At 39.3% G+C, this 24,867-nt stretch overlaps 1 protein-coding gene and 1 long non-coding RNA gene across 8 annotated transcripts in view; one reads left to right on the forward strand and one right to left on the reverse strand.

Moving 5' to 3' along the window:
- KIF13A (kinesin family member 13A) overlaps positions 1-24,867 on the forward strand; it is an 80,746-nt gene that overhangs the window by 35,935 nt on the left and 19,944 nt on the right. For 4 of the 6 annotated variants that reach the window (XM_081919220.1, XM_081919221.1, XM_081919224.1 and 1 more), the window contains exons 14-36: positions 238-368; positions 2,870-2,956; positions 4,900-5,066; positions 5,492-5,702; positions 6,443-6,605; positions 7,233-7,373; positions 9,694-9,843; positions 10,505-10,669; positions 11,188-11,361; positions 12,252-12,403; positions 12,769-12,901; positions 12,985-13,131; positions 14,763-14,804; positions 16,679-16,778; positions 17,160-17,286; positions 18,113-18,168; positions 18,655-18,779; positions 21,469-21,645; positions 22,155-22,247; positions 22,441-22,593; positions 22,916-22,993; positions 23,407-23,451; positions 24,051-24,162. In XM_081919220.1, coding sequence (XP_081775346.1) covers positions 238-368; positions 2,870-2,956; positions 4,900-5,066; positions 5,492-5,702; positions 6,443-6,605; positions 7,233-7,373; positions 9,694-9,843; positions 10,505-10,669; positions 11,188-11,361; positions 12,252-12,403; positions 12,769-12,901; positions 12,985-13,131; positions 14,763-14,804; positions 16,679-16,778; positions 17,160-17,286; positions 18,113-18,168; positions 18,655-18,779; positions 21,469-21,645; positions 22,155-22,247; positions 22,441-22,593; positions 22,916-22,993; positions 23,407-23,451; positions 24,051-24,162 — 2,929 coding nt within the window. The remainder of the gene's footprint in view (positions 1-237; positions 369-2,869; positions 2,957-4,899; positions 5,067-5,491; positions 5,703-6,442; positions 6,606-7,232; positions 7,374-9,693; positions 9,844-10,504; positions 10,670-11,187; positions 11,362-12,251; positions 12,404-12,768; positions 12,902-12,984; positions 13,132-14,762; positions 14,805-16,678; positions 16,779-17,159; positions 17,287-18,112; positions 18,169-18,654; positions 18,780-21,468; positions 21,646-22,154; positions 22,248-22,440; positions 22,594-22,915; positions 22,994-23,406; positions 23,452-24,050; positions 24,163-24,867) is intronic. The other 2 variants (XM_081919222.1, XM_081919225.1) reach the window with 1 other exon arrangement.
- On the reverse strand, positions 9,850-16,664 carry LOC309374410. 2 transcript variants are annotated; one of them, XR_014170568.1, is made up of 3 exons: positions 15,162-16,664; positions 10,773-10,863; positions 9,850-10,160 (listed from the first exon to the last, which is right to left on the reverse strand). It is a non-coding gene; the product is annotated as an uncharacterized lncRNA (long non-coding RNA). The 2 variants fall into 2 exon arrangements; XR_014170569.1 differs by lacking the exons at positions 9,850-10,160; positions 10,773-10,863 and adding exons at positions 13,138-13,832; positions 13,863-14,603.

Below are 24,867 nucleotides of genomic sequence, written 5' to 3' on the forward strand. Positions count from 1 at the left end.
AGCATTATGTCTCAATCTTCGTATAATAATTAAGTGTGGGCATATATTTCTGTGAGATCAGTTTTAGAGAGTTTGTACAGGGGCCTTGTTACCTCTGCCAGGCTAGCAATAGTTTCACTGTGTAATGAATATGGCCATGGGATTCCAGGGTGGATTGCACATACTTTGTGATTAATTAGTATGTGCCTATGTCAATAGAAGCAGCAAATTTATTTTCATTGTAATTGTCTTAACCAGGATCATACTAGGGTTGGTGCAGATACTTCTCAGGATATACAGCTATTTGGGATAGGGATCCAACCAGAACACTGCGAGATAGACATTGCACCAGACGGGGAAGTTTCTCTTTCACCAAAAGAAAATGCAAGGTAAGAGAAATGCAAATTCAGTTTCAACCTACAAAAAAGGGTAGCATTCATGTTTGTAGAGAAGTTTATAGAAAAGCACCCTGATAAGAAAAGTGGAAAACTCCACATATTTAGTTTTGATACCGTCATAATGATAAGAGCAATAAAATAAGTGCTTGTGCTGTTCTTGATGCATAAGCATACCGGGAGAGATGCTTCTCATATTGTATGAGAATAAAACACCTCAGACCTTTCTTTGAAATATGGAGCAGTACATAAATTACCTTAATATTATAACAACAATAAAAGGTAAAACAAAGCTATGTCCCAGAATATTTTTCTCTGTAATCTTTCTAGGTGTTTGACTTTGGAAATATTTGAGCATTGTCAAAAAAGAATGCTAAGAAAAAACAAATGTTAGAGGTGAACCACAACAAAATCAGTCAGTTTAAAGGAGTTTCCATAACTTCTTGATGCCAGTACTAGCAACATGATAAGTGAAACAGATATCCTGTAATCATGATTGCATACACCAATTATTAATAATCCAAATTTGTGGAGTACTTAAGAGTAAGTTTTTTGAATACTATTAAGGGAAAGGATTCCCACCAATATCACCATGTCCAAATAAAATCTAAATCTCTTTGAAGACATGATGCCAGCTTTAAGGGCAAATTAGGAATGTAAATGTATAGAAATAAGCACAGTGTATTCTACATAAGCTTTATTTATACTTTTTGCATGGTATACCTTAGTGTGTTATACTCCAGTGCTGTAGCCATAAGAGAACAAAATTCCAAACAGATGGTGTTCTGTGTTGTTATGATAGAATTCCATTGCTAGGAGTTAGTCATTTTGACTGGCAAGAACAAAGAAGCATGTCACTGGAAAAAAATTATAACTAAATAGGCTTTGTTTAATTTGTGCTTCATCCAAAATGCCTTAATAGGCGCAAACCTTGTTACCGAAGTTACAACTGACAGTACATTGAATCATTTCATTGCTGATTCTCATGGAGATTGAAAGTAACTTCTTTGTGATATGGAGATGAATTAAAATACTGTTTCACTTTTATTCACCACACTTGGAACCCAGACATTTTTTTTCAGCAGTGAAAGAAATAGAAGACAGCTGTTTTAAACGCTACCTTTCTAACAAAATTAGGTGCACAATGATTAACTTCCCTGTTTCTGCTTGCCTAAATTTAAGGGCAGTGAAACTGTATACAAAGCTGCCTCTCTAACATTTCCTCTAAGGTCTGCACCAAAAATGTGTTCTTTCTGCTGTGGCTAATGTGAAATAAACTTCTTTTAATCAGAGTAACCTAGTTTTGGAAGATTGTTTTTTAAACTCTGGGAGCAACATATGTACAAGTCTCATTAAGGAGGTTTTAACTGGGTTTGTGCAGACTGCTTACGGTAAACAGCCTGTGACCCAATTACTTAAACATATATGCTACATGTTGCATTGCTAAAGCCAAGCCACTGTCTGTCCTGTATACAGTAAAGAGGTGCTGCAGCAGCAATAATAATTTGTCAGTAGAGATCAGGCTCATGTTACAGGCTTCATGACTTTTATTTCACACATTTTATGCATGTTTAGGGGTTTTTGTTAGGAGGCCTTTGTGGTGCTGAATCAATAGAAAACACTTCTTCATTCTTCTCCACGTTAAGTGAATAGGTAATACATCCAAAAGTAGAGAGCTTTCCCAGTCTGCATCTATATTGGAAGAATTTTTTAAAAATATGTTTTAATTGTTTTATTGTTTCTGTGTTTGTCACCCTGAGCACCTTTGAGAGGAAGGATGGGATACAAATTAAATAATCTATTAACACTTTTATCTGAGAGCTAGGAACAAGCAGGCTGGAAAAAAGAGAGCACATGTCTGTTGGAGTATCTGCAACACCCACTAAGACTCATAAGGCAATTACTTCTTTGGGACACTCTGCATAATCAAGTAATGCAAACTGTAACTGTCGGAGCTCAGGATGTAGACTTTTCACTACCTGGTCAGTTTAGCACACATCATCAGGTTGGAATGGAAAATTGTAAAGGGCCATTTTCCTATCCTTAAAACTTCTCATGCCTCTTCAGAGAAGCACACCTCACACTTTGAAAACCATAGAAATGAGAGGCTATGAAGAAAGCACATGTGTTTGCACTGCTGAATGTGTATATTTCTGCTTGCCCCTTCTCACAAAGTATTTGTATGTGCCTTGGTTGAGCCCAGAAACAAAAATACCACCTTGCTTCTCCTGATGTGTTTCATGTGAGTAAGAATATATTTTATAACATGGTTCCTGGCAGCTAGGTGATATACACTCTTCACTGTCCCTGCTGGACCAAAGAGCAAGAGTGACCAGTGGGTAGGAGAGAATTTGTCCCCTTCTGCATCTCTGTCTTATTTAACAATTCCCGTGGACCAGAGTGGGTAATGTTTTGTGACTACTGGGAATTGCTGTTGGAGAACTCAGATTTTAAAGAATAATTTCAGTCTTTTCAATCTTGTGCTTTGCTTTCAGATCCTGTGTAAATGGCACGTTGGTGTGTTCTGTGACACAGTTGTGGCATGGAGATAGAATCTTATGGGGAAACAACCACTTCTTTAGGTAATCTCTCTATCTCTTTCTCTCTCTCTCTCTCTCTCTCTCTCTCTCTCTCTCTCTCTCTCCCCACCCCCAATTCTTTATTTAGAGAGCTATGTCCAAATATTTTTAGTGAAGAATCTTGCTTCCAAAGAATGAGGCTAAATAGATTAACTTCTTTGTTACAGCTCAGACTTCTATAGTGTTAGTTTTGGGGCAATTAGTCAGTCTAGGTTTCCATCTAGTCCACACAGTATCTTCTAAGATAATATTTCTCCTGTTATGATACTCTGTTGAATAGAGCTTGAATTTGTGAGCATATTTTCATAAAACTGAAATCAATCCAGTCTTAAATACCGATCACCAGGAGCTATGCATCCTGACATGAGCGGAAGATGGAAGCAAATTGGCTTGCATTGTGTTTGGCAAATACCGTATTTTTTGCTGTATAGGATGCACCGGCCCATAGGACGCACCTAGATTTTTTGGGGGGGGGGGGGAATAAAGGGAAAAAAATATTTCCCCCCCAGGCGCGGGGGTCCCAGAACGCAGCTTCGGCATCGCTCTGGTACCCGTTCTGGGGGCTGTGGTTGGGAGAAGCCCGAGCTTCCCCCGACCCCAGCCACCAGAACGGGTCCCAGAGCGCAGCTTCGGCATCGCTCTGGGAGCTTGCGGGGCTGGGGGCGGGGAAGCCCGCAGCTTCGCATCGCTTTGGGAGCTTGCCGGACTGGGGGGATAGCTTCCTGAAACCTGGAGAGCGAGAGGGGTCAGTGCACACTGACCCCTCTCGCTCTCCAGGCTTCAGCGAAAGCCTGCATTCGCCCCATAGGACGCACACACATTTCCCCTTCGTTTTTGGAGGGGAAAAAGTGCGTCCTATAGGGCAAAAAATATGGTACTACATTGTAGTGTAGAAATTTGTTGCTTTTAAGTCATTGTTATATGTACCCTTGTACATGGGGAGAACAATGTCTCAGTAAAAAGATAAATCTGTTGTGACTCATTGTTAGTTGTGGGATAACCTAACTACAGTTGTTCTGGCAACCTCTAGTCTAGATTACTGCAACACATTATACTTAGGGCTGCCTCTGAATAGGGTTTGGAAGCTTCAGCTGGTAGAGAATTTGGTGGCCAGGTTGCTGACTGGGGCAAGATGGTTTGAGCATATTACACTGATCCTGGCCCAACTGGCTCCCAGTTAGTTTCTGGGCCCAATTCAGAGTGCTGATTTTGACCTATAAAGCCTTGAGCTGCTCAGGATTGCAATACCTCAAGGACTGCCTCTCCCCACATGAACCAACCTGGACCCTGTGATACTCATGTGAGGCCCTTCTTCATGTGCCTCCTCCACGAGAGGTCTGGAGGGTGGCAACACAAGAACAGGCCTTTTCTGCAGTGGTTCCCTGTTTGTGGAATGCAATTTCCCCAGGGAGATTCATCTGGCATCTTCATTCTACACTTTTAGGTGCTAGGTGAAAATGTTCCTCTTCAACCAAGCTTTTGGCTGACTAACATCCATATCCTTTTAAATGTGTTATTGTTTTGGTTTGTTTTTGTTCTTGTTTTTCTTATATATTTAGTGTTTTTATCTTGTATTTATATGCTGTGAGCTGTCATGAGATCTATGGACTGTATGCAAATTTAATAAATAAATAAATAATATATATGTTACTGTACCTTTAAGGTAAATAGAATCTTAAGAGCAAGACTTGTCAGTTGGCTTTGTTTGTTAGAGAAGGTTAAGATTAAATTCAGTGAAGGTTGTACATATTTGTCTCTTTACTTATTAATCTACAGTCAACACTGTAGCTTCCTTTGTTTTGGAACAACCTGCAGCGTGCCTTTCCTCCCTGCTCATGGGTTGTTAAGTATAGAAAGAATCCAGCATTTTAAAATCCACAGAATCCAGCATTTTAAAAATGGATCTACCAAGGTATTTCATAACTACTTTCTCAACTTTTTAACAGAATCAATCTGCCTAAGCGAAAGCGAAGAGATTGGTTGAAAGACTCTGAAAAAGAGCAGCAGTTAGCAGAACATGATCTAGATGCAGCCAGCGAAGCTTCTTCGGAACCAGACTATAACTATGAGTTTGCACAAATGGAAGTCATAATGAAAACACTGAATAGCAATGGTAAGAAGCTGGTGCTCAGCATCACTGAAAATGTCAGACAGGAGCACATAAATTTCAAGGTCCTGGCAATAGATAGGTTCTTTAATCTGTTCCCTTGTCCTGATGGTTGTAAATAAGGAATGGATAATTTTGTTGTGTTCAGTAACTGTTGTGACTTTCTGGGAATAGAGACTGTGGAGGAGTAAATCATGTACGACCAACTGATGCCAATTATATTTACTAGGAAGTAAGTGGATTTACCTCATGCTCATCTTCCTTTTCTTATATAGACCCTGCAGTAGAAAATGGTACTTTGGATCTTTTATCTCTCACCCTCTCACCTTCTGATCACTGTGGCTGTAGAACTGTGTTAAGAAGTAACAAAGCTGAATTATTAACAATGTAGATAATGAATTTTAAGATATGCTGGTGCTTTCCTTATCCAGATCCAGTACAAAATGTGGTCCAGGTCTTGGAGAAACAATACTTGGAAGAAAAGCGTAGCGCTCTAGAAGAGCAGAGGATGATGTATGAGCGTGAGCTGGAGCAACTCCGACAGCAGCTTTCTCCGGAAAGACGGTATCAGCATTCTAGTGACAGGCTTTCAGAAGCTGCCCAGACAGCTCAGCAGAAAGTGAACCTTTGGTCAGAAGAGAGGTGAGAGCATTGATATTAAAACCATAAGTAACTATGAAAGAATGAGTGACAGGAGAAAAATACTATTGTGTGTGTGAATCTGTCCAGGACAATCTTTCATCCAGATCCCAAATAATTTTAGAACATCCTTCCTGCAAACGTGCTATGAGTAAGCTAACCATACTCAAACTGCTTGTTGTAAAACTTAGTACCATTTAAATTCTTCAAACGCAGGACTCATTGGGGCCCGGGCATTTGGTATGTACCTTCCGTAACTAGAATGTAGTCCTGCTTACCTAGTGATTCTGACTGATTTGGTCTTATCTGCGTTGTCTTCTCAATTAAAGACCAATCATGTCATAGCACAGGCACTGTGCAGTGCCCATATGGTCAGAATTACTGCAGGGCTTTCAAGGGAAACTCATTATAGCTCTTGTATAACTTGTAGGTTTCATCTTGGTATACATATAATTTTTCTCAGAATGCCTATAAAGACGGATTAGCACGGTGGGATTTGTTTTGTTACCAAATGGCATTTCCAAGATAGCCTTGACATGTATTAAAAAAATTGGAAGCATTCTCTCATTATAGCTTTATTTTCTCTTGTTAAAATATTTGAACATAATTTTTAAAATCTGGAATAATTAATATTCTTATGTTTACAACCTTGTTCATTGTTTCTGCCAATGTCTTCTTACCAAGTTCTCAATTTCCCAATTAATATTCTACTACTCCTATCCATTTTTCTTTCCCACCCCTAGGGATGAGTTATTTCGACAGAGCCTAGCAAAATTAAGAGAGCAGATAGTTAAGGCCAACACATTAGTGAGGGAAGCAAATTTATTGGCTGAAGAAATGAGCAAGCTAACAGATTATCAAGTGACACTGCAGATTCCTGCTGCTAACCTGAGTGCCAATAGGAAGGTAAGAAAATTGATAATTGAAACTATTTTGTAAAAGCCCTTGGAAGTCATTTGAGTCCAGAAGTAGAGAATGAACGAGTGCATGAGGGAGAGAAAATGGAACATAAATTAAAGGAGTTGTATGGACTGAATAGATATAGCTTCTCTAAACTTTCTATCTCACTGAGCTGATACAATATTATAATACCCGTAAACATACAGTAGAAACAGGACATTCATGCCTGTGCTATCTTGATATGTTTCCAGTCATTTATGGTTTCTAGTTCTCAGCCACCATTATGAGGCCAGGGAGAGGCTGGCACTGCAGCAAAAGGCTGCTAAACACGCCCCTCTCAAGCACCTGGTTGGATGCCTGCCGAGGGGCGTGGGCGCCAGCCAGCCAGGTGAGGTGGTGGCAGGGGGCTAACGCCCCCTGCTAGGGGCGGAGCTCGGGCTCCCGCCCACAACCACTCCCCTCTCTTGCAGGGAGAGTCTATATAAATAATTGGAAAATGCAAGAGAATGGAGTATCAAAATATTAACATAGCTATGTAGCATATGTTGTTCGAGTTTAAATTTGAAAAATGGAATCACTTTGTTAAAATGCATATTTTATCTACTTAAGATACTTTGTCTTGTTTTTGTTTAGAGAGGAGCAATTGTAAGTGAACCAGCTATTCAAGTAAGAAGAAAAGGGAAAAGTACTCAAGTATGGACCATAGAGAAGCTGGAAAACAAGTTAATTGACATGAGAGATCTGTATCAAGAATGGAAGGAAAGAGCCCATGAGGTATTCAACCTCAGTTTTTCAGTTTGGCCAAAATCGTACACTTTTAATAAAAACAGAATATTTCTAAAAGCTTTATATAGCACAGTTGTGCATATTCATGTAAGCATTTCTGCTGTTTATCAAACAGCAGTGCTACATTCAGTTGTACGTTTATCCTAATATTTGTAGTTTATTTCCCTTATACATGTCTGAGAACAGACTACAATGACTACATTTGGAACTTAGTATCTCTAAAACTATTTCAGGATTATACAGAAAGATCATGTCTTGCATGGAGGTTACATTCTGAGGATGGCGTGTAGACAAAAACCACCTCCTTGGAACTGCCCCCACTCAAGCACCCTTATCCTTTCTGGAGTCATGCCCCAAGCAGACCTTGCCCCACAAGCAAGGCAGAGAGCTTCTAAGCTCCCTTGCTTACTAGACTCTGGGAGGTTCTCTTGCAGGCCATCCATGTTCCTGCCAGCTTATGCGAGAGCCTTCCAGAGCCCAATAAGCAAGGCAGAGAGCTTAGAAGCTCTTTCTGCACTGGCGAAACTGTGTGCAAAAAGTGCTTTTAAGCGCTCTGGCTTCTGTGCATTTAATTTGAGTGACTTCAACCTGTCAGCCTTCAACTGTATAAAGTTGAAATCACACATGCTAAGCCTGTGTCAGTTGCAATCGTCCTGCAATTTATTTTGCTCTGCATATGAGATTTTAAAATAGTGTGCTTTTGGATATGTTTACAGGTAAGTGTATTTTTTAGTGGAAGTGAGGCAATATTTTTAGTATTCATCAGAAATTTTAATGCAAATGTTTGCTAATATTTGACCTACTATAAGGAATATCAGATTTTCCATAGTTTGTTTGTTCAAAGCACATCAGCACTGAGTCCTACTATTTTAAGTGAATGGATAACAACTTAATGTAATTCAGGATTTAATTATACGGTTGTTTCAACATAAAATGCTGTCTGCCTGAACATGATGATCAACATAGTACTTCGTGCAATGTAGTATTCATTGACTGCATCAAAAACTAGTATAAACAGTTTTTGTTGTTAGTATTTTTGCACACGGGGAATTTAATTTTGGCCTTCTGTGAGGAACACAAAATTGTTGGAAGTGTTGCTACTCATTTACAGTATTTAAATGAGGAATAAGCTTTTGGTGTTAATAAGAGTTAGGTTTGTATACATAGAATAATAGAATCATAGAACTGTAGAGTTGTAGAGTTGAAAGGAACCTCAAGGGTCATATAGTCCGACCCTCTGCAATGCAGGAATCTCAACTAAAGCATGCATGGCAGATGGTCATCCAACCTCTGCTTAAAAACCTCCAATGAAGGAAAGTCCACTACCTCCTGAGTGAGGCGATTCCACTGTTAAAGAGCTCTTAGAAAGCTCTTTCTGATGTTTAGTTAGAATCTCCTTATAACTTGAAGCCATTGGTTTGGGTCCTAGTCTCCAAAGCCGGAGAAACAAGCTTGCTCCATCCACCATGTGACAGCCCTTTAGCTATTTGAAGATGGCTGTTATATCTCCTCTTTTACAGATTAAGCATACCCAGTTCCCTCAACCGTTCCTCATAAGGTTTGGTTTCCAGACCTTTGATCATCTTGGTCATCCTCCTCCTCCATACATTCCAGCTTGTCAATATCCTTCTTAAATTATGGTGCCTAGAACTGGACACAGTACCCCAGTTGTGGTCTGACCAAGGCATAATAGAGTGGGACTATTGCTTTCCTTGATCAGGTCCCTATGCTTCTATTTATGCTTCCTAGAATAGCATTAGGTTTGTTTGCTGCTGTATCACACTGTTGACTCGTGTTAAGCTTGCAGACCAGTAAGACCCCTAGATCCTTTTCACGTGTACTACTGGCAAGCCAGGTGTCCCCCATCTTATATTTGTGCAGCTGGTTCTTCCTGCCTAAGTGTAGAACCATACATGTGTCCGTATTGAAATACATTTTGTTAGTTTGGGCCCAGTTCTCCAGTCTGCTCAGGTCATCTTGCATCCTGATTCTGTCTTCAGTAGCAATGGTGTCATCTGCAAATTTGATGAATATCCCTTCAATACCTTCATCCAAGTAATTTAGAAATAGGTTGAACAACAACAGGCCCAGGGCAGGTGCTCTATATACACTCTAGTGCTCTACATATACTCTTGTCTTCTGCTATCATCTGACCTGCCTTGTTTAGACATGTTGCACAGTGGTGAAATGGGGATTTGAATATGACTTTATTGGGTGTAGCTCATAATTTTTTAGCACATCCATGTTGGATCACAATGCTAAATCATTTTTGTTTTTGAAATTTTAATTGTCTTTAAAAAAAAACCAGATGAAGAGACTCACTGGAAAAAGAGGTGATCCTTTCTATGAAGCACAAGAAAACCACAATTTAATTGGTGTAGCGAATGTCTTTTTGGAGTGCCTTTTCTGTGACGTTAAGCTTCAGTATGCAGTACCAATAATCAGCCAGCAGGGGGAGGTAAGTTTCAGTCTCTGGTGTCATCTATTCTGTTTTGTTTATGAAGGCAAAACTTTGCTATGAGCGGCACATATGTATTCAGGAAGGAAAAGCACAATAAATCCACTATTAATGCATCAGTGATGTCTTGTTGCATACACCTGCAATAAGACAGCAGTCAGGATGGGCACACAGTCTTGGGACAAGAGAAGATTGTTGCCACTGAAACATAAAATGGAAATGCTTTGAATGGAGGGCAAATGACCAAGCCACTGAATTTCATGTACTGACGACCAAATTTTTGACTATAGTTCACTTGCTCCTCCGGTGTTCTAAATCTAGAAGTCAAATCAAAGGGGAAAGTTGTGACTACACAGAAGGCAATTCAAAACAACTGTCAATAACTTCCATTTTATTTTTAAATATGTAAATTTGGATAATAGCTGAGCAAGAAAATGAGAATTTTACTGGTTAGATACTGAGCACCACATCTTACATGTGAACCTCCATAATGTCAAGTTGGATCTGAGACAGATTTGAGAATGGTCGTATGTAATGTGCAATTGTTATCTGTATGCTGTTTTTCTGTTCAGTTGAAGCTACAATTATATATGTAAGTATGTGGATTACTGATGCTATGCAGTACTACAAGGTCTTCAATATTAATATTTTTGGGGTGCAGGTTGCAGGGCGTCTGCATGTTGAAGTGATGCGTGTCACTGGTGTTGTCCCAGAACGCCTAGTGGAAGGAGATGATTCTTCTGAAAACTCAAGTGAAAGTGGAAGTATAGAAATCATGGACAACAATGGAGAAATTACTCACAGGCCAAAAAAACTCACCTGCAGGGTATGGACATATGTATATTAGTATTTTAATAGGATATACATATATTTTACCTATATAATATTCTAAACATTTTGCATGTCTTACAATCAGCAATGGGAAATACCTTGTCACTCATCCATTTCCAGTTGGTTTCCATACACCTTCAGAGATTTAGTTTATCTTTATTTGTCATATGTTCATACTATAGTCTGCACCTTGGATGGAAGTTTAGACAAGTAAAGTCAACAATTTAAAAATATAAGCCATTCATTGGGGTTAGTTAATTTACAGCAGTTGAAGTTTTCAATGCTTGTCCAGCAGTACATGTGTGTGGACAAGGATTACCAAATAATCTTACGATGCTTTTGTTTGTTAAACATATTGTATATATTGAGTGTTAATTTTTAGATTGTTTTATGAGCCTAGCTGTGAGATAAAATTGGCCTTACTTAGTCAACCATTGTCTATATTCTAAGTATAGTTGAATATATTAATATAAATATGCCAGTATATTGAATTACAGTTTTACTGTTGTCTAGGTAAAAATTAAAGAAGCAACAGGACTACCTTTGAATCTCTCAAACTTTGTCTTTTGTCAATACACCTTCTGGGATCAGTGTGAGTCAACTGTTGCAGCACCAGTTGTAGACCCAGATGTGCCTTCACCTCTGACCAAGGATGTCCAGTTTACAGTGACTTTTGCTCATTGTAAGGTAATTTAGTTTGGTTGGAATGTTAGAAAAATACATTTGAGTCCATATTTTACACACACACACACACACACACACACGTATGATTCCATCCTACTGTACAGTGAGATGGAGATGAAACAAGGGGTTCTAATACCTTCATTAAACAACAACAAAAATTCCTTTCCATTGCTTTCAAGTGCCTCCCCCACCCCCAATTACCTTCAGTCCATTCCACTCACCTTTTGGGCAGGCCACCAGGTTCTTCACACACACTCTGGGCCACAGTTTGGGAACCCTGACATAGGTTAAACAGAATTCTGCAAGTCATTAATGGCATTGAATGCTGGAGTTGTGTAACCTGCTCCTGGTACTTTTATTTGGGATTTCCAGTGGAAAGAGGAAGGAAGACAGAACATACAACTTGGTTCTTAGGAAACCTAGTCAGAGAGAAGATGTGACCAGCCTATTCACTGTTATGGAAAATGGGATTGGATTAAGGAAATGAAACATTCATTCTTTCACAAAAATATATTAGTTAGGAGTGAGTTAGTCTGGCAAACTTTCTGGTCTCTGAAAATGGAGCTTTGTTATTCCTAAAATGTTTGGTGGTTATGCTTATTTCAATATATCTCATTAGAACAGGGACTACAATATTAAATATGTTTTAGTAATCAACACAAAATATGGAATTTTGACTACCTGTGCAAATATAACTGAAGTATTAATATAAAATAGTGGCCTATTCAGTATTACACAAAATTCTGCATTTTACCTGGTTCATGGAATTAATATATTCATTGGGAGTTTTTTCCTGCCCACAAGAACATTTGAACATTCACCTGTTTTTTTAATCATAGAGCTGATAAAAATCATGCTTTAAGTGTTTTGCAGTAAGTATTACAATTTTCTAGGATTATGTGGTGAATGTAACAGAAGAATTTCTGGAGTTCATTCAAGATGGAGCACTTGCTATTGAGGTATGGGGTCACAGATGTGCTGGAAACGGCAGTTCCATATGGGAGGTGGATACTCTTCATGCAAAAACCAGGACCTTGAGAGACAGGTAAACCTATGTTGCATTTTCCTTGTAGTAGTGAAGCCTCACTTCAAATATAGGGAGAAAGGAGGAAGTACAGCACATGTGCCAGAGATGAATTGAGAGCTAGAGGGTGATGGGTGTGTATGCCTGTGAGAGGTGGTAGGAGAGAAATTGAGTACAAAGAAGAGATTTCTCATAATCTTCTTTCTGCAATAATATTTGATTTGTTAATTACTAATTGTATTGTTGCTTCCTGCCCTTGGCACCTTGGGGAAGATGGGTGAGATAAAAATCTAATAAGTAGATAAAATGAATGGTTCTACAAATTTCCACTAAAGTGTAAGGAGGAGTATTCATACTACTCTTATTGCTTTTTGGATTGTCTCTAGGTGGAATGAAGTGACACGTCGAATAGAAATGTGGGTTTCAATTCAAGAACTGAATGAACTGGGGGACTATACAGCTGTGGAGCTCCACCAGGCAAAGGATGTAAATACAGGAGGGATTTTCCAGCTTCGACAGGTACAATTAATTTTATCCCTCCCAGATAAGAATACTAAAGTGTGTTTACATTAATTTACATGTTTCCCTACTTATATGACCAGGGTCATTCTCGCAGAGTTCAGGTGATGGTTAAACCAGTACAGCATTCGGGAACGTTGCCACTTATGGTAGAAGCCATTCTGTCTGTCTCCATTGGCTGTGTGACTGCCAGATCAACCAAATTGCAACGGGGGTTGGACAGTTACCAGGTAGGATAAGTGGCTTTAAAGTGCTAAATTATTATATTCTGGTGCAGATTTGTTGTTTTCACTTGTGCCTTTGAAGGATACTGTGTGGAATTTGTATGTACACTTGAAGCAAGGCATGGATGATAGCTTCTGAAGGGCCATTAGGAATGGCAGCTAAATGGAACATCATGTCTTGAACTGGCATTCCTTGAATGGCAGATACAATATCAAATTGGTGACTTTCAGGGGCTTGTAACCTTTCAGGGGCATCTTGCTGGCCATTATCAGAAACTGAATGCTGAGTAGATGAAGTTTGCTGATGGGAATTGTAGTTCAAAATATTTGGAGGACACCAAGTTGGAGCAGGCTGGTTTTAAAAGTTTATTGTAAACTAGTCATCGCAAGCCTCAGGTACAATCTCTTCCTCTTTTGTAAGCCCAATGAGGAGATTGAAAGGGCTACCTGGAGATGCTAGCAATTGAATTTGAGACCTTCTGCATTCAAAAGCAGATGCTCTGGCCATTGAGCTACAGCTCTTCCCCTCAACAACCACTTGCTCACCTCTTGGGCTCTGTGCATTTGTATACTAAGAAGTTACTTACACTTGATGTGCTTTGGAGGGACTGAATCCAAGTCTTCCCTCCATCCACAATGGCCTTGTTTGCAGGTAACCTTAAATCATAGTTAAAACAACAACAACAACTCTGGAAGGGCTCTCCAGCCTTTTTGGGCCCATAGGCACATTTGCAAACCAGACAAATAGTTGTTGGCACACCCCCCCCGCCCCCTTTTCAAGCCTAATTTCAGCAGCCTCCTTTCTGTGACATGTGGTAGGACACAAGCCTGAATCTGCCTTGTAGGGTGGGCAAAGCTCATGATTTGTATCTCTCCGTATAAATCAAAAGTGGTAAGCCAAGCACAAATACTAGCTTCCACTCATGACTTATTTGGAAGGAAACAAGCCATGAGCCCAAGTTTGCATGTCACTACAAGACAGACTCTGGCTTCTTTCCTTTCCTGCATGGCATAGTCAGGTGCGAAGGAAGGAGGAAAATGTTTGTGCACATTAAAACATAGTTTATTTTAAGCTACAGTTTAACATTGCACGTGAACCTGGCTATTATGTGATTGCTGAATGCCCACTGTTACATCAAAGATGTGTAGACTGAGGGCATAATGATAAAGATCCAGCATAAATTACCAGAGATAAACCTCATGTAGAAGAACAGGTGGACACTTCTCCCATCAGTCATGTGCTTCAAAAAGTGAACTAATTAATTTAAAACAAAACAACAACCCAATGCTTGAAAGCATGAAGATATCATATACATAGTTTATGTCTCTAGAAAGCAAGGGAGCATCATTGCATGAATTTTGCTTCTACGTGATTAGGTATTAGCCTGGAGGTCCTGATTCTCAGAGCTTTTTACAGTAAGTGGTAAAGAGGAGAAGCACATGTCTGTTCTCTTCACCATACTAGTGGGTCATTAAACCTTTATATATATAAACAAAGAAAATAAATAAAATAAGGTTTGATGCTTTCTGTTCTGTCTTGTTCTAATTTGTGTCCACGATGTTTGCTCTTATTTGGAGTTTGTTAGCAAGAAAAATGCATGTTCTCTATGTTTATAAAGTTTATTTTTTTCTACCAGAGAGGAGATGATGATGATGATGGTGATATGGATAGTTATCAGGTATTGCTGCTGCTGTTGTCGTCGAATCACATAGCATGGGGCACAGCTAATGCTAATAGTTATCAACTCCAAAAAGTTACTGAAATAATTTGCTCTTGGAACTTTATGCATTAAAAGACACTGATTTAAAGAACAAGCATCTCAGCTTAATTTGACAATACACTGTGCTCTTTCATGTGACATTTCTAATGATCAATATATTAATGATTTATTTAGATTGTTGAAAATTAAGAAACAGCATGGTGGCTTGCAACTTAATTAAAACAACTGTCAATAAAACAACAGATGCAGGAGATACAAGATAGCAAAGAAATTTTAGGGAGGGAAAAGCCGAGGATTAAAAACCATGTCAAGTACCTGCCAGAAAAGGAATGTCTTCACTCACTGATGAAAGTCCATCAAAAAGGGGACAAAACAGACTTCCCTGGGAAGGAAGTCCTGCAGAGCCTGGGCAAGGCAACAGAGAAAGTTGTATTGTGTGTCGAATTCAGATGTTGGTGTAATGCAAGGGAGACATACAAGAGAGATCTATAGACATCTCTTATATGTTAGAATTGAGGCCAAAAGCTGAATTCTTCATTTTTTTAACTAAATAATGTTTGAAATCATAATAATTTTTACATACAATTATTTGTCATCCATAATTTTTACAGGTTTCATTAAATCACATTTTGTTCAGTGCAATAACAAAAGCATCAAATATTTGTGTGTACTGTACTGTTAAACCATTTTTTAATAATAAAAAGCTAGTCCTGTAAAATTTACTTTCCTGATGCCTACAGCTTTAATATATTTATGAATTAATGAATTATGTATGAAGGCTTCTTAATATTAAGGGTTTTTAAAAAACTTTTTAACAAGCAGCAAAAAACAAAACACCAGTTGTATAAATGTAGGTATCTATGCAAATACCCTAGTAAGTTGTACAGTTGTTCCAAAAACCTACAGCTCAAACTACAGGTGATGGCTGATTCAAATGCCTAAAGCTCCTCTCTGACCCAGTCCTGTGAAACAAGGAAACTAGAAGTCCAATTTAGGAGTATAAGGAATAAATGGGTGAGCAGTGCTAAACACCCACATCCACACACCAGAGGCAACTCAACACACACTGCTTACCTTCTTGCAACCTTCTCCCCAAGCACTCTTCTCACAGATAGAGACACTTCTGATATTTAGCCTGGATGAGGAGAAAATGGCTTCAGAGAACAAACTGCAAGTAGATAAACCACAAGGAGAGGGAAGGCTTTGCACTTCCCATCCAGGAGGACCCCCACCTCCATAAATATGGTACTTCGATAAGTTAGGCAGATCCAAATTTAAATACACCATCCTGCTGTCAACAGTAGTTTGAGCCTGAATTAGCTACTAACTTGCTTCAAGCGGTTCATGGCACTTCCTGGTAATGAATTATGAAGAATGGATCAAACATTTCTTTAATATCAGAAAGCATGATTGCATGATGGGTTTTTGTTTGCATGTGGATGATTTAGTTACTCTGGTAACAGCTTCTCATACTGGAGTTAATACAGGTTTAAGGGTATATATGTTGATGTCTCTTTAATTGTTTTCTCTTTCATATGCTACTAAATAGTTTGTTGGCCAATGCATTATTTTTCTGCTTGGATCTAAATCACAAATTTGCAAGAGACAAAATACACAAAGAGCTCTAACTATGGAGTGGGTGGTGCAATTTCAGCTTTTCATTCTTTATGCTCTTTGCAAGTTGGGTGAGCTTACCTTCTTGGGTTATGTACTATCTGATGTAAAGGTGAATGAACGCTTTGTTAACATCTTCCAATCAAAGCTGAAAACTGCATAAAATTAAATGTGCATGCTGTATATGTTAAAAAAAAACCAACTCTCTTTTTCCATAGGAGGAAGACTTAAATTGTGTGAAAGAGAGATGGTCAGAGGCACTGATAAAACGCAGAGAATATCTAGATGAACAGATTAAAAAAATCAGCAATAAACAAGGTTCGTGGATCTTGTGATTTAATTATAAGAATTTTTCATTCCTTTGTATCAAAAAAGAATGCAAGCCTAGTGTATTACTGATTTATTTTTAAAAGTTGTTTGTATTTGAAAGGCTTTTTGTGATGTTCAGCTCATTATAAAGTGAAAAATTAGGATAATTCGCTCATTACAAAGTGAATCCACCTTTGAGAGCAGAATTTTCATTAGCTTTGTTGGATCTAATCTGCATTCATTGGAATCCAAAACCAACCTGTCACTTTGCTACTCTTAAATACTTGGAAAATGTATTATTAACCCGTTGTTTTCTGGATGCCCCTGGAAAAAGTACTTCCACAGTATGTGACCAATAGTCCACTCTTCATATCCGATATCTCATTATAGATAAAACAGAAGATGACATGGAAAGAGAAGCACGTCTTGTAGAACAGTGGGTAGGGCTAACAGAAGAAAGAAATGCTGTGCTAGTCCCAGCACCAGACAGTGGGATCCCAGGTGCTCCTGCAAATTGGTAGGTTGACTGAAATGCATTATATTTCAGCTTGCTTGCAAAATAACTTTTGAGTGAATATTGTATGCAGTTAACAGGATAGTAAAGATCTGAGGGAAGAATAAGCTGCTAAAATGCTAAATGTGTGTTCATCTTTTTTAAAAAAATTACCTTTATATTCCACAACACAGAACATTAGTGCCCTTAGTTCAGCTAGAAACTTATTACAACTAGAAGAAAAACTGCTGAAGTGAACTGGTTGGTTTTTTGCTGGTCTATGTATCCTGAAGATTTATCTCACCCTGAGATCTTTGGATTAAGGGCAGGATATAAATATTTTAATATAGAGAAAATAAAAAAGGTTTCTGGCGGTATAATGCACAGTCATGTAATAATGTAGAACCGGGGTTTATATACAAGTTCATTTACAGATTTCATAATATTTCCTGTTTTATTAATGCTTGTAGTAGGTGTTAACACCTGTACTGGGGTCCTGAAGTAAAAAAGACACACTTTCTCCTGTCTCCACATTTCGCTCAATTATGCATTGAGATGATTAGATTCAGGACTTGCATCCAGCTCCAAACACTTCATTTCCATAAAACTAGGGACTGTTTCAGAGATATAGTAGAGAAAATATCACCACCCCACCCCTGTGAATTCTTTTCTCTTTTATGAACCATGGGACTAGGAGCTCTCCTGTTAGGGTCCAAGGATACACTGTAACATTTTGTTGTAGGTTCCCCCTAGTTAATGTCATTTGTTTTTAACGCTTTCAGTTTTCCATTAAAATATATTTGCATGTGTATGGTTTATTTTATTAACTGGGGTGTTTCCTTACTGTTAGGATCCCACCTTCTGGAATGGAAACACATATACCTGTACTTTTCCTTGATTTGAATGGTAAGTTACAGCTTATGAAGGGAGTGGAAGTATGAATTCCCTTGAATATGCTTGACGTATTAATATGCTTTCATATTGCCGGTGTTTTATTGCTGTTTGGGAATCTGAAGTGCTGCAGATCTGGATCTGGTGGCTTTTAAATAATCCAGGTTTTTTTGTTTGTTGAATGTATTGAAAGAAGCACAGTTGTCGGGCATTAGAGTTCTTCCATCATGTGGAAGAACTCATTCTTAAACATCTTCATCAAAAGTTCCAAAATGATATTTTGCAATGATTTGTATTTGTTGCCATGTACTTGCATTGTGGAGTAACAAATTGCATTAAGCTGATGTATACAAATGTAACATGAGAAGTGTAAGTCTATCCTATCTAAAGCATTGTTTTCCAATTATGCATGATATCTGTGTAACATGTTTAAGACTGGGACATAGGAAATAATTAAAGCTTAAAAAAAAAGTCTTGTAACTTAATTTTATTTTTTGTTAGCTGATGACCTCAGTGCCAACGAACAGCTTATAGGTCCACATGCATCAGGAGTAAATTCAATACTACCCAAAGAGCATGGAAGTCAATTCTTTTATCTACCAATCATAAAACACAGCAAAGATGAGGTAAATTTCTAGTGAGCTATTCTGTACAGTAGATGTGTGGCTATTATATTTTTACTGTTTGCATTTTGCCAATCCATTTTCTTTATTTTTCAATACATTTAATGCTACATTATACCTTTGAAACCTTGAATTAGAGTTTACTCTTTTCTACTTGATTTTTGTTGAACAAGTGTGCATAGTTTATTGTTATTCAGAATAACCTCTTAACAAAGTGATCTTTGATTAGCTCTTAATTCATGTGGGGTTGAAATACTTACATTTTGAAGAATAAACATTTAATATTCTTGAATTGTATAAATGAAGTCCAACTTCTTCTTAAAGTCACTATGTAGGTGTTCCTTTCTTCTCATAGATACTTACAGCTAGTAAAGACTCTCCTCCTGCAAGAGAGGGGAGTGGTTGTGGTCGGGAGCCGGACTCCGCCTCAAGCAGGGGGTGTTAGCCCTCTGCCTCCCACTCACCTGGCAGGCGCCCACGCCCACGCCCACGGGCAGGCACCCAACCAGGTGCCTGCAAGGGGGCGTGTTTAGCAGCCTAAATTGCTGCGGCACCAGCCTTCCGGCCTCACTTTTCGTCGTCCCGTCGCGAGTCACCCACCCTCCACTCCCTTAGAGCTCAGGGTCTCAGTTTTCTTTTGGCCTTGCTATGGGCCTTAGGTTGGTCGCCCTGGTTATCCGGGGGTCCTGGTAGGAATGTTTCTATTTGGCATTAGGCTTTTTGGTTTTTTCGCCTACCTCGTAGCAATCGTCACAATTTTCATGGTATTGGTGGGTAGGTTAGGCATTGGAATAATGTGGTGTGGTGTGTCAAAGGGCTAGGTGTGGCCATCGGCTGCACCTTCAATTTTGGGTATTCCGTTAAAGGAATCCGGCGGTCGTGTATTCTGTCCGATGCCTGCGTGGCGGGAGGCCATGGCACGACCCTCTGTGACATCAGGGAAGAGCTTATAGTTGGATTAGCATCAACAGGCTCCACCTACTGGTGAATAAACCCCCCAAGCCAATACCTTTAAACTTGCTTTTCACGTCGCTCGCGTCGCCACTGAGTCTTTCTCCTCTGGCGTCCCGTCACCGGGCAGACGGGCGCCGGGCAGGGGGGAAGGCTTTGGCCAATGCGCGGCGGCGCCACCCTCTCTCCCGTCTTGGCTGCGCGAGGCGCTCCGCTCGCTGCCCCTGCCGCTGGCGGCCTCCTCGGACCTCTCCGGGCGCGGGCCCATCCGCCGTACAAGGCCCCCTCGGGCGTGCCGGCCGACTGAAGGGAAACTCCGGAGGCCCGCAGGGGACAGGGCGGTGGAAGCGCGGGGGTCTCCCTCGACGCGTCCCTTCCGCCGCGTGGACCGCGCATCGTCTCCCCGCGGTCGGGGGGTCGTGCAGTCCATGTTTCCCTCCGCCCAGGGTCTGGGTACCTGCCGCCCTTCGGAGCGGCGGTTCAAAGACTCGAGCGGCCTCGACGCGCAGGGGACGAGGCCAGGGAAGCGGGGGCTCCGCCTTAGCCCCCCGTGCCCCGCGGTCGCGAGGCTCCCCGAGCGCCCGGACGGTGAAACCCCCCCCCAAAAAGAACAAAACAAAAAACCCCCACAAAAAACCAAAAAAAGGTGCAGCTGCAACGGACCGTGCTTCGCAAGACGAAAAACATCGCAAGACGAAAAGACTCGCAGAACGAATTAATTTCGTCTTGCGAGGCACCACTGTATTATATTTGACAAAGAAATCAATGTTTATTTATTGCATTATGCAGTGCACAATGCAGTGCACAATTACTTTATACTACCTACTTAAAAGGATATGCACTTTGTTAAGATGTTGCTTAAATGCAGCTTATTTTACACTTTTACTAAACTAAGTCAGCTTTGAAGGACCTAATTTAAGATTCTTTTGTCAGATTGTTCTATTTACTCCATCCCAGTTAAGCCTCACCAACTCTTTAACTGAGGACCTTTACTGAAGCCTCTCTTTTGACCTGTACTGACCTGTTGAAGCACAGGGCTGTTTCCGTTGCTCTGCCCTGGAATCTTTCTCTCCTACCAGACACCAGACAGAGCCTGGCATTCCAAACTGCCTCTCACTTCTTCTCCCCTCTTCAGCCTGAGCCAAGCCAATTCAGCTACCTCAGCCTTCCTTTCATGTCCTCTTCTTCCTTAATCTTCTTCCTCTGCTCTCTTCTTCTGGCTGCCCACCATGAACACCAAGCACCAACAAATGCTGACTCCTCTCTGAGCAACATGTACTAACCCTAACTGACCTTAACTGCCATATATTCACTTCTTCTGCCCCCTCTGGTCCAGCCCCAGCCAATCACATTGTCTAACTGAATATTCTAAACCTGCAACCACCAATCAAAATGTGGGTACGTTTTATTCTTTTGCATACTGATAGTTCTGTCTCCAACCCCTCCTTGGCTGTCTGTTTAGCTCCCCCAGTGACAGTTAAACCAACTGCTACCTGATCAGGCAAAGCACTTTCCCCATCAAATACATTACAAAAAAAATTGACAGAGGTACTATTCTACTCAGTTTTACTTAGACTCATTGAAACCATGGGAATTTAATCGTGTTCATTAATTGCTTTTGTTAATGTCGTGTTAATTGTCTAAGCATTTCTGTATTTCAGGAATGTTAAAAGGGCAGGGTAAACATTTAAGCAATTCAGATCAGTTTCCTTTATAATATTCTACCAAATTGTGCTCCTAGGTTTCGGCCACTGCTGCATGGGACCCTTCTGTGCATGATTCAGTGCACTTGAATAGGGTAACACCTCAAAATGAGAGAATCTATTTGATTGTGAAAATTACAGTCCAACTCAGCCACCCTGCTGCAATGGAACTTGTGCTACGTAAAAGAATTGCTGCAAATATTTACAATAAGCAGGTGATGGATGAATTCTGCTTAATGTATCTTGTTTTGACTGTATTTCTTTTTTGTTGACTTAACTGTTGGGATAAAATTTAGAAATAATAAACTAAACCAGGAAGTATGCACATACAATGCTGTTTTTTTAAAAATAAAAAACCACAGAAATGTTTTATTGATGTTTAGTTTCGTTACTAAAGGAACATGCAGAATAACAAAAGGAACATAAACAAAGGAAGGTATACAAAGCTTGATAAATGTTTAAATAAAAAGGTTAGCTTATGGTTGAAGTAATTTACATTCCAATTTATGCAATCAAATGAAGGTGTTTTTCATAATGTTACATGTGTTGATGGAGGGTGAAAACAATGTTCAATTGTTTTTACAAAGTAAAATAATACCATGTTTCTTTTAATTTTTTGCCATTCCCAGTGAGGTATTGGGTGGGATGAAAAAAACCATTTTCTTAGCTTGCTTTAATCACACTATTCATCATATGAATACTTTATTCTTTAATTCCCCCCTAGAGTTTTACCCAGAGTCTCAAACGAAGAATATCTTTGAAGAATATATGGTATGCTTGTGGTGTGGCCTATGAAATAGTTTCAAATATACCAAAGGTAAATTCTACTGTACTTTTTTCAATAAGTTAGAATAAATGAAAAAATCAAAGTAAAAGATATTCCTGTAAACTGCATCCTCAAAGTACTGTTTTAGGCATTTTGAAGTGGCATCTGTATAAGGACTGCATAACGTTGCGTTCTGTTTGTGTCCCAGTTTTAAACAGATTAAATTAAACAGTTTAATTTTTAGGCCACAGAAGAAATTGAAGATCGGGAGACACTGGCTCTGATGGCAGCCAGAAGTGAAAATGAGGGTGCATCTGATGGTGAAACTTACATTGAGAAGTATACTCGTGGAGTGTTGCAGGTAGAAAACATTTTGAGTCTTGAACGATTAAGACAGGTGAGTAGAAAAAAGCTTCAGGCCAAATTAGTTTAGTTATTGTAAAACAATTGCCACAAGAGATGTCTCATATTTCCATTTTCTTTACCTTTACTATCAGAATGCTGGCAAACGTTTAATGTGAACTTGCTCTTGGGATGCAATTTTGATATAATGTTCCATTCTTTATCTGTCTTCAGAGATATCAAACCTGATTAAAGTAAAAATGATATTTCTGTATTAATAAATATACCTTTATATATACTTTCTGAAGTGAGTTTTAATTGCCTAGATCTCTATGTGAAACTACGGATTTCAATTTACTCATTCTATCTTAACACAGGCAGTCACAGTCAAAGAGGCTATTTCTACTAAGACTCGACACATGCAGCGGAGTGTCAGTACACCAAACGTCCACAATGTAAGATAATTTTTCAAGGTGAAAGACTCACATATTACTAAAAATGTTAAGGTTGTAGACAAAACGTATTCATTTTGACCCTGGAGAAATTGAGATTAATCAGCAGAATAAGTTGTCAAAGGAAATTGTGGCATATTCTACGTATTCCAGTAGTTATTTGTCAGGGATAATTTAGGTTTAATGCTCCTTTGCTACATGCAAGTATAACCCTCCTTTCCTTTAAATGCAGGATATACAGTACATAAGTGTTCATGAAGTTCTATTGCCATGTTTGTCAGTCTTTTGTTTATTTCAAATGCAGCCTAGGCTTAGCAGTGGGTGAGGAGACTGCAGTTCTCATGTGAAGGCCAACCTGCTGCCAAGCATGCTGATAGCATTCATTGGGCTCATATTTATTTATTATTGTGTTTTAGGTGTCCTGTAGTCGATTAGATATTTCTGGCTGTGATGAAGATAAGGTATGAACATTAAGTGAGCAGATGTGGTGGCACCTTTTCGAAAATGTAGTCAAATAGACTTGCCTTTTCCTTCCTATTTGATACAAGAAAGCCTTAACTTTAGTCTTCAGTAATAATGATAGATTGTTTAGAACAGGAATGTATAATCTGATGCATTACTGACTCGAGAAAATCAAGTTGAGCTGATCGCAGGGTGCTTCACAAAATAAAATATGAAAGACTGTCAGTTATTTCTCTGGTGCAGGGGCATGTGGGGGTGCAAAAAAAATTCTCAGGGTAGTTAGTATTGAATCAATTACCAAAAAAGTCCTAGGTATCTTCCCTGTGAAATAGGAGAGATTACGGGGTATTTTTGTAATAGATTTTAACAAAATAAGACTGTGCTCCATGGAGCAAGTACCACTGAATGCATTGGGGATATACTTCTGAATAAAATGCACAGGACTGAGTTGCATAAAATAAATTTGAAAAGTTTTGGTAGTAATAAAAAACATGTATGTGTGAGAGAGCACTGACTATTTTGAAAGGATCTGAACTCTTTTTTGTAGCTTGAAAATGAACATTTTCCTGTTTCTTTTCTTGGTTGTTTATGACTTTAGGGTTGGTCAGAAGGTCATCTAGATGTATTAGATTGTTCTTCCAGTTATCAAGATGTATCATGTTATGGTACTTTACCCAGAGATTCTCCTCGCAGAAGTAAAGATGCTGGTGGTAAGATTTTTATTGTGTTTAGTTTTAATTGGATCAATATATGAAATTATTAATATAAAGGGTAAAGGGTACCCCCACCTGTACGGGCCAGTCGTGTCCGACTCTAGGGTTGCGCGCTCATCTCGCTCAAGAGGCCAGGAGCCAGCGCTGTCCGGAGACACTTCCGGGTCACGTGGCCAGCGTGACTAGCTTGTGGGTGCTTTGCTGCTGCAAGGGCTGAAAACAACTATCCCAGCACCCTTTAAGAAGGTTCTGAAGTAAAAATGGGATGTGCCTCTCCAGACCAAGCACTTAGGATCATATACCAATAAGTTTTATCTCCTAGAACAAGCATTATTATTTTATATAGTAGAATCAATGCACATAGTGCTTTATGTAGTGATATGAGCAGTGATATGTTTAGAGAAGCTTTTAATGTACGTGCACTACGATATTTTAATATTTTGTTGGAAGCTGCCCAGAGTGGCTGGGGAAGCCCAGCCAGATAGGCGGGGTATTTATTATTATTATTATTATTATTATTATTATTATTATTATTATTAGACAGTTTCTCCCCTGAGGAGTTTACAAAAGCAGAGGAAGAGAAGTAGGAAAAGAAAATGTGCACATGCATATACATGACAGCGTAAAGGAAGAGGAGGGAGATTTAGTGATAAGAAGGAAAGAAAAAAATTATATTGGAAGCTGCCTAGAGTGGCTGGGACA

The sequence above is a fragment of the Podarcis melisellensis genome (assembly GCF_964234715.1).
Source record: "Podarcis melisellensis genome assembly, chromosome: 7".
In the NCBI taxonomy this organism is placed as follows: domain Eukaryota; kingdom Metazoa; phylum Chordata; class Lepidosauria; order Squamata; family Lacertidae; genus Podarcis; species Podarcis melisellensis.